The sequence below is a fragment of the Monopterus albus genome, unplaced genomic scaffold (genome assembly GCF_001952655.1).
Source record: "Monopterus albus unplaced genomic scaffold, M_albus_1.0 scaffold31.1, whole genome shotgun sequence".
Taxonomy (NCBI): domain Eukaryota; kingdom Metazoa; phylum Chordata; class Actinopteri; order Synbranchiformes; family Synbranchidae; genus Monopterus; species Monopterus albus.
Genome location: NW_018127911.1, coordinates 6099750 through 6109901, shown reverse-complemented (window position 1 = coordinate 6109901; position 10152 = coordinate 6099750). Strand labels below are relative to the sequence as shown.

General features: G+C 39.2%; 1 protein-coding gene across 1 annotated transcript in view; it reads left to right on the top strand.

The window, feature by feature from the left end:
- Nucleotides 1–1662: 1662 nt before the first annotated feature.
- Nucleotides 1663–10152, top strand: part of cmc1 (C-x(9)-C motif containing 1) — an 11758-nt gene continuing 3268 nt past the window's right edge. The window contains exons 1-3 of the mRNA XM_020596882.1: nt 1663–1791; nt 2257–2349; nt 3060–3187. Of these exons, the coding sequence (XP_020452538.1) occupies nt 1773–1791; nt 2257–2349; nt 3060–3187 (240 nt within the window). The 5' untranslated portion in view covers nt 1663–1772. The remainder of the gene's footprint in view (nt 1792–2256; nt 2350–3059; nt 3188–10152) is intronic.

Genomic DNA, 10152 nt, shown 5'->3' with positions numbered 1-10152 from the left:
GGAAATGTGTGGTTCCATCTGTCTGTGAGTTTAAGTCTAGGGTAAACAAAAAAGCACGTACAGTGTCTACAGGTGATGGCCTGTGGTCTTTTCTTCTACTTGTAAAAATCATTGTTTTTTCTTTGATTTGTAGATGAAAAGAATGCTCCCCTCCACAGAGAAAACTGACAGCTTTAGCACTGTAAGGTGAGAGAGCTGTGAGAACTTCAGGCAGACAAGCAACAGATTCACTATATCCCCTCTGCTGGCGGTGTCTGTGGGTTAGTGTAAGCATTGAAGGTGCACTGGGTGTATGTGTGTGGTTTGGATGTGGAGATGAGTTGCTTACACCTGTTGTTATAGTCAAACTCTGTGTGTGAAGATTGTCTTTTACTTCAAGGTGTGTGGGCCCCTAAGTGTGTACCTGTCGCTATGACTGAACAGGTGGGAATCTAGACGGCGTCTGCCACACAACTGACTGTGGTCAGGCTTACTGTGTTCAACATGCGGTCTTTGGTACGGACTTAGATACACAGTGGGTGGATGTTGATGTTCTTTCACGAGTATTTGTTTTACCCCCATTTTATTTCACTCTTGCCAGCTGATCCCAATAACAGATTTAGAGATTTTTTTCTCTTATTTATGTCCTTTCGAATTTACATAATGTGAAACAATATCAATGTTTGTCAGAAAAAAATCTTCCTTTTAATGCATTCTTTAATAAAGTCTTGCAAAGCCCAAGCTACACAATTTGAGCTTTTAATTGAAATACTGTTCAATTTGTCCTACTTCATGTGGAAATCTAAAATCAAATAACATGGGACATTTTGTTAAAGGATTTCCACAATTATTTTATAAGTGATTAAAATGTTTTCTGCAACACACATTTTGGCCTGTGAAAAAAAGAAAAACTCATGGATAAGTGTGATAAGACTCAGTGATAAGACCTTTGAAACAGCAGCAGCTAAGATGAATTCGCCTATTATTCATTTTACTATTTTAATGTGGTGCTTTTCCTGCAGTGACATAGCAAAATATCTGCAGGGAAAAGGCCAATTAAAAGTCTTTTTTCCTTTAATTATGAGAGAAGAACATGCTAGTCTTCACTACATCCATTATTGCCAGTTTAATAAATAAAAATAAAAATAAAATAAAATAACCACCTGAGGACTAGACACATAAACAAGGACACCTAATACAACCTGACATATTTGCAGAAAGATGAATCTACAGCTCCTCCACATTCACCATTCAACAAAAAATGTATATTTTACATTTTACAATGGTAGCATGGACTATTATTTCTTGCAATCAAGTGCAACCGTTATTATATCCTGTAAAGCTGTGTTTAACTGTGAGAAAATAAAAGCATAGTTCATGTGCTCTTGGGAAAAACAATGTCATTTTAATTTAGATGACGATTTTTTGAGCCACAACACATTTTCTACTTCAGGCTTTAGTCAACAATGAATGAAACTTTCTTGCTCACATGAAGCCTATTATTATGAAAAACAGGAATAGGTTGTTATTGTTATGAGGATTATTAGCCATGTGTACTACAGTAGAGAGGTGTTTCTAGAGGACAAAAAAATAGAAATTTTGAACTGTCCGCTACAGAAATAAAGAAGGATCTCACTATCTCTGACATTATACGCGTCATATAGGCAGATACAGAGACTACTATCCACGGTGAGAGCCTTACGTCGTTTTATTACGTTAGCGGAAGTGGTTTGAGCGTCCGTCGGCTACGTCACGTTGGTATAGTTTTGTTATGTTGTGAGAAACAGCACACAATGGGGTCAGCCGACTCAGGTATTAAATATTTCTGCTGTCTTAGATGCTTAACGTACATTTTAGGAGTGCAGTATGTTATTTGTTAAAACCTTTATATATATTTATTCAGCTGCTGGTATAAGGTTAACGTTACTCGGTGTTACGCAGAGTCGTGTAGCTCACGTTAGCCATGTAGCTTAAACTAAAACGCTATCTTCGTGTAAAAGTAAGTGATTATTCATGTGTCCATAAGGTTATGCAGTATGTACACCGCCTGCCTCAGTGAGCTTAATTGACTCCGTATGCCTTGTAAGCTGTTCGGTCGTCTGCAGTAATGTTATGAATACACTGATGTAACACTAGTTTGTGTGTCTCGTGTATTTCAGCACTCTCACTTTCAAGTGCTGAAGTAAACGTCTTGCTGCACAAATTGGGGCTAATGGTGACGCAGACCATTGTTGTGTTGGTTACCTGTGTATTTTTCTTTTCCCCCTGCTTCCTCAGAGGAGATCCATCTGAGGCATGTGGAAAAAGATGTCCTAATTCCCAAGCTCATGAGGGAGAAGGCCAGGGTGCGCTGTGCTGAGAAAGTTGAAGGTGTGTATTTTTATTTCTGCCACATATTGTTAAAATTGGGTTGCCTTTTTTGGCTTGGTCTCCATCTACAATTAAGCTCACAAAAATAAAGCAGTTTAATTAAAATGCAGCGTCTTCAGAAAGACCTCTTCACTTTTTTTCACAATTTGTGTTGCAGGTTTGATTTGAAATGGATAAAATTTCCCACTGTTTCCCATCAGTCCACACTCAGTAATCCATAATCACAACGTGAAACCATGTTTTAATCAGTACTCTGTGAAGCCTCTTTGGTAGCAGTTGCAGCTTTGAGTATTCCTGGGGGATCTCTACATGCTTTGTATTCCTTTTGGGGAGTTTATCCCATTTTTCCTGACAGATCCTCTCAAGCTCTCTCAGACTGGCTAGGAAGTGTCTGTTGTCCATTACTCTACATTCAATAACATACTAATCGCATTAATAAAATGAAAACATTCATCCATTATCTGTACCCCTTATCATGAAGAGGATTGGGGGGCACTGGAGCCAATACCAGCTGTCACTGGGCAAGAGGCAGGGTACACCCTGGACAAAGCTGACATGTAGAGACAGACAATCGCACACAGCCACACTCACTCCTACGGCCAATAGGGGTTATGCGCAACTTACTTCCATATACTGCAAAACAGAATCATCCGTTTCCGGTTTGCGACTAGTATGAAATATGGCACTGTTCTACTCAAGATGTTTCCAAGAACTACCAAAGATGAAGACCACGGATGTCCACCGAATATGCAGTTCGATGTCTAAAACACCGGGCAGCAAGCTGGATAAGGGGTTTAAGCTTTATGCTTCTTCATACATCCACGACTACAAAGGTAGAGTTTGTAAGATATAACCCAGTTCTTTTAACCAGGAACTCAGAGAGATGAAGCGGACCACTTGGATATATAAAAAATAACCGCATAGTCATGACACTGAAGCTGAAATCCGACGTCCATCTGTTCCTCCTCAATTTCCTTCGGCCGTTGCGTTCTCTCCCACACGCTTGGTCTACTTGCTGGCAGAGAGTAGTCATTCCAGGCAAACAACACTGGAATGGCTCCTTCTTTCAAAGGCTGTCGTCCACCTTGAATTACATCTGTGGAGATGAAGTGTCTACTACATACTGTTGTCGTCCTCTTAATTACAAGATTATCACGTCGTACATTACGGATCCATATTTTTCTTAAGGTTTCATCCTTAGGGAAATGGTGAAAGCTTATGGCTGAATTGAACTTCCCTGACATCGCGCATTTAGGTACGCAGCAGAAATCACTGTTTGGATGATCCCGCTTCTGGTATTTGTGTCTTGAAAAAAACTTTTTTTATTTTATTTATTTATTTTATAACCTACGCACTAATCAAATAAAACGAGCTCAAAGAACGTGTTTCGCGTTACTACTGTTGCATCACCCACGTTCTGCGGAAAAGCGGACGTGCGCTGATCCGTTTTCCGGTTTGGTCACGTGACGTTCCGCATAACCCCTATTTAGAGCACCTGGAGAGAACCCACGCAGGCACAGGGAGAACATGCAAAGGCACCCGGTTAGCTGGGGCTCCAGCCTGGAATAAAACAGTATGTGAACAGATTTGCTTAGTTATGAAGGCTACAGAATACATGTTGCATAGTCTGAATAGCCAGAATTGGGATCTTGGGTTCCATTGTGTTAGTCAACAGGACATAAACTGCAACATGGAAAGAAAAAAATGGTGCACAATTTTTTTTCTTCCCCCTTTTTTTCTTTTTTTTTTTTAGTCATTAGCAATTTGCCAATATAAAAAAGAAACACATCTAAAAGTGGACATTAACTTGTACATGGAGACACTTGGAGTTGGACGGTGGTCCAACTCCAACTGGGAAACTCAAATCTAGGTGGAAAAAATGTGTGTGTTTGCAAGAGGGATAGTAAAGAACAAATAAGTGTAGTGTGGCCACAAAAAGTTGGTGTAAGGGATATGCCCCGCTGTTATTATTCATACTAGCTGACGCAGAAAGGCCTCGGGTTGGCCCGGGCTCGAACCTAGAACCTTCTTGCTGAGAGGGGACAGCGCTAATCACTGCTTCACCATGCCACCAAAATGAAAACATATACAATTTTTTTTTTGCAAATTTATTAAATATCAAAAACTGAAATTTATCAGTTCTTTTCCTGTGGCAGTCCAGACTCCATAAACATCTGTGGAAAGTCCTGAAGATGTCAGGTCACAGACACTTCCCAACCAGTCTGACAGCACTTGAGAGGATCTACTTGGGAGAATGGGATAAACTGCTGAATCCAGGTGTGCAAAGCTCGTAGAGACCCAAGAAGACTTGAGGTTCTAAGTGCTGGTGAAAGGAGCTTCTACAGACTTCTGAATTAAGGGTCTGAGCTCTTCTGTAAAAGAGATTTTAGTTTTTGACTTTTTGAGTTTGCAGATATTTCTAAAAACATGTTTTCTCTTTGTCGTTATGAGTTATTGAGTGTACACTGTTCAAAATTATTATTCAAGTTCCATGTTTGTTTATTTTTCCTAAACTGTCAACACAGTTGGTGTCTTTACCCTCAACAAGTACATGACAATGTGGGTATTATTACAAGCAAAAACTACTGATAATGACATGACAGATTGTAGTTTGAAGTAATTCAGTAGGTCATAGTGAACTCAAAACAGATGTTTGATTTGTTGCATAAATAGATCATTCTTAAAAAATAAAGGCAATCAAAAACTATTTACCTCAAGCTGCATATTAATATACAAGCCCCTTTCTGATATCACTTTAACAACTCTCTCATCTAATGAACTTGTAAGTTCATGTAGAGTTTCTGCCAGTATCACAACCCATATATTATATACAGTGGGTACGGAAAGTATTCAGACCCCCTTAAATTTTTCACTCTTTGTTATATTGCAGCCATATGCTAAAGTCATTTAAGTTCATTTTTTTCCTCATTAATGCACACACAGCACCCCATATTGACAGAAAAACACAATGTTTGACATTTTTGCAGATTTATTAAAACAAAAAAACTGAAATATCACATGGTCATAAGTATTCAGACCCTTTGCTGTGACACTCATATATTTAACTTAGGTGCTGTCCATTTCTTCTGATCATCCCTGAGATGGTTCTACACCTTCATTTGAGTCCAGCTGTGTTTGATTATACTGATTGGACGTGATTAGAAAAGCCACACACCTGTCTATATAAGACCCTACAGCTCACACTGCATGTCAGAGCAAATGAGAATCATGAGGTCAAAGGAACTGCCTGAAGAGCTCACAGACAGAATTGTGGCAAGGCACAGATCTGGCCAAGGTTACAAAAAAAAATTCTGCTGCACTTAAGGTTCCTAAGAGCACAGTGGCCTCCATAATCCTTAAATGGAAGACGTTTAGGACGACCAGAACCCTTCCTAGAGCTGGCCGTCCGGCCAAACTGAGCTATCAGGGGAGAAGAGCCTTGGTGAGAGAGGTACAGAAGAACCCAAAGATGACTGTGGCTGAGCTCCAGAGATGCAGTCGGGAGATGGGAGAAAGTTGTAGAAAGTCAAAGAAAGTCAACCATCACTGCAGCCCTCCACCAGTCGGGGCTTTAGGGCAGAGTGGCCTGACGGAAGCCTCTCCTCAGTGCAAGACACATGAAAGCCCGCATGGAGCTTGCTAAAAAACACCTGAAGGACTCCAAGATGGTGAGAAATAAGATTCTCTGGTCTGATGAGACCAAGATAGAACTTTTTGGCCTTAATTCTAAGCGGTATGTGTGGAGAAAACCAGGCACTGCTCATCACCTGTCCAATACAGTCCCAACAGTGAAGCATGGTGGTGGCAGCATCATGCTATGGGGGTGTTTTTCAGCTGCAGGGACAGGACAACTGGTTGCAATCGAGGGAAGGATGAATGCGGCCAAGTACAGGGATATCCTGGACGAAAACCTTCTCCAGAGGGCTCAGGACCTCAGACTGGGCCGAAGGTTCACCTTCAAACAAGACAATGACCCTAAGCACACAGCTAAAATAACGAAGGAGTGGCTGCACAACAACTCCGTGACTGTTCTTGAATGGCCCAGCCAGAGCCCTGACTTAAACCCAATTGAGCATCTCTGGAGAAACCTGAAAATTGGCTGTCCACCAATGTTTACCATCCAACCTGACAGAACTGGAGAGGATCTGCAAGGAGGAATGGCAGAGGATCCCCAAATGCAGCTGTGAAAAACTTGTTGCATCATTCCCAAAAAGACTCATGGCTGTATTAGCTCAAAAGGGTGCTTCTACTAAATACTGAGCAAAGGGTCTGAATACTTATGACCATGTGATATTTCAGTTTTTCTTTTTTAATAAATCTGCAAAAATGTCAAAAATTCTGTTTTTCTGTCAATATGGGGTGCTGTGTGTACATTAATGAGGAAAAAAATGAACTTAAATGATTTTAGCATATGGCTGCAATATAACAAAGAGTGAAAAATTTAAGGGGGTCTGAATACTTTCCATACCCAGTGTATCATGGCAGGAAATGGTTACTGCATTTTGTGGAAGTCATTTTGACACCCTTAGGCAACCTAAAGCGACCCAGCATCTCATTTGTTGGTATTCCAGACCAGATCATCACTCTCCCTCTGCCTTGCTGATATTGCAATCTTGTTGGAACAGGGTGGCCATTCACCAACCATCCAGAACTCCATCTATCTGATAAAACAGAATAAAACTGTTTGAAAATTGATTTTCATGCATTTCTGAGTCCACTGCAAACATTTGTCTTTGTGAATTCCAGTTAAGGGTGACCAAAATGCAGCTTTAATGCACTGCCAAGAGCTGGGGAGATCCTGCATCGAGTGGTTCTTGGGACTCCAGAGACACTAACAGATTCAAATACCTGTTTGCTACTAAACAGTGGCTTTTTATAGCTGCCCTTTTAATACATTTGTTTGACAGGAACATTTCTTAATAAGCCTTTATCTGACAGGATTCATTTGTGCTCTGAATTGCTCACAAATCTTTTCACAGTTCAGTGATCTCTCCTCAGTTTGTGTGAAATATCAATGGTTTTCATACCTTTTGCAAGACATTGCACTATTTCATGCGTTTCAACTTCAGACATATCTTTCTTCTTCCCCATATTGCTTGGGAACTGTTGACCTAATAATGTGGAACAGCTTCTTTAAATAGGTTTCCCTTTAATTAAGGTCACCTTGTCTGAGATCGATACCAATTATCTAGCAATACCTGACAGTAAAACATGCACAAACCTTCAAAGAAAAACCAAAAATGTTTATTTTAATGGAATCTTACTCATATGTCACTTACATAATAATTTAGAACACTGTGTACATTGATGGGAAATAATGGTAATCTTACCCATTTCAAATTAAATTTACAACACAGTAAACTGTGCACAAAGTAGTGCTGATTACAAAATGTAATCAAGTTAATCCTGATTAGTTGCAATTTTGAAATACTAGGATAAACTTGTATTATTAATGTACAGTTTTGGAATGTAGAAATGCATGACAAACTGGTTAGAGGAAACGGATTCTTCAGTTTTATTAACATCTCAAACATTTACATTTAACAAATGGTCAATTAAAATCTCTTAATTTCCTGAGTACACAAATCTCAGGGAGTGTGTGGCATTGCCCAAAACATACATATGAACTGCAGACATAATTAACAGAACAGTTCTACATAAAGAACTGTTCCAAAGTAATGTGTGCTACAAAGTGACAAGAACCTTGCATGTAATTTGTGTGCATACTATGCAACGCATAGGAACATCAACTCAAATGAATGCAACAACACGTAGGCCTGGTTTAGAAACCGAATGCCACAGCGTCTTTGATGAGACAAAGAGAACAGTTTCTTTCTACGCTCTTGGTTATTATGTTTTGATATTTCATTTGCATTATAATTTGGAACACTGTACATATTGATGGAAAATAATGGTAATCTTGCCCCTTTCAGATTAAAATTACCACACAGTAAAGTGTGTAAAGAGGTCAGAATAGTTTCTGAAGCAGCTGAAAATCCTGTTTCATTTCATGCCTGAAGGACAGTTTTATAAAATTTTTGTATAGAAATTTGCACATCTTAATCCCCCCGTTTTTTTTTTTTTTTTACAGCAGTTAAGTGTTTTTTGGTGAAGTCTTTTTCATGGCAGAAACGTTGACAAGTTACAACAAAAAGTATAAATATTAATAAGAACTGCATTCAGTTTAAGTGAGCCAGTTCCAGGCTCTTGGTAGTGTATGGCCTGGTTCAGTGGAATGGACTAATGGAAACGAGGCATCGTTAACAACATTAAAAACATCTGTGCATTTCCTACTATGACAGATCAAAATTTTATCCCAGACTCACATGACATGTCGCGTCACAGTTCTGTTCACAAACACGTTTGGTCTTTAAGAAGTTCAAAGATCCATGAGCTTGTTGTAAAACCAGAGAAAGAAGTTGATAGTTTCTCAGATAAGTTCCCACATTCATTCACACTTCGCTGTTAACATGGCCTTTTATGGACATAATGAGGTTATATTGTTTCTAATTTCTTGTTTTTTCAAGAAAGATTTGATATTATGTCAGTATAATAATAATGGCTGAACTCTTTTTAGCTACCCAAGTTTTAGGGTTACGCTGACTCATTGTCACTCTGCCAACAGAGCCGTTGTTAATGTGATACCTGCTTTAGTAACACACTGTGCTTTTCCTACAATGACAAATCAAAATGTGAAAAATTCTCACAACGGTGAGGGCAGTTCAGATATTTACAAAACCTCCCAGTATAACACAGGGGAGTGAAACTGCACTGTAGACTGACTCAAAAATTTGTTTGACAAAAAACTTTATATACGTACATTCCGTGAAAGTTGGGTTTATTTCAGCATTGTATTTTAGACAGTATTAGTTTGGTGTAGGTCTAGGTGTACATAGTGCAAACCTACTGTATTTAGTCATGCCTCATATAAATGCAATTTAAATAGGATTGTAAGCAAACCAGAGTACTGGCATACTGAAACATCATCCACAATAGTAAAGATCATGAAATACCATTCTTTTTTTCACTTGTCTTTCTATTCATCTTTTAGCTCAGTTTAGTTAGCAGTTTATTAGGAACACCTCCCTAAAGTTAATGCAGTCTAATCTTAGCAAATTCTTCTCAGTTGTCATTGTAGTTGAGCTTCACACTTGGTTACCAACTCAAATCTTTCAGATAATATAAGCATGCAGTTCATTAGTGTTTCTTCAGTCCACAAAATTTGGTGTGCTTTCAAAGGTGTGCCTGTTTCTCCCCACACTGTGTCCGATTATGCAGGGCTCCACAACTATTTATATGTAGTCCAGTATAAAATATGAGACCACGACTTGATGTGTGGTGTGCTGGTTAAATCACAGACCCACCCCTCAGTCCATAGTAAAAATCTTACTCTTTAGATTGGAGCTTTCAATGTGACTGTTTAAGTTGTAATTATAAGATAATGTCATATTGTGATCATTTTTACACAATTTTGAACCCTACAGAACCAACTCCATCTGCATTCTGTTTTTATAAAAGTGTATCTGTCCTGTCAAAGGAGTTTTGTTTAACCTTCTTTTTCATGTGCCTTGACCTTTTGGCCATTTCTTGCTCAAACTGTTTCCTGCCAGTGTGAACACCTGCTTCCCCAGTCCACTTATTTTTCTCTGAATTGAGGAGTGGGCCATTTGGCATGACACCAGCTGCCACTTCATCTTTATGGAAGTGGTGGCAGCAGCTTTGCTCACACGCCCTGTCTACTGCAGCAACATATCAGCCAGATAGTGACTAGGTTATGTGGTTTCTAGAAGTCTGATGACAAAC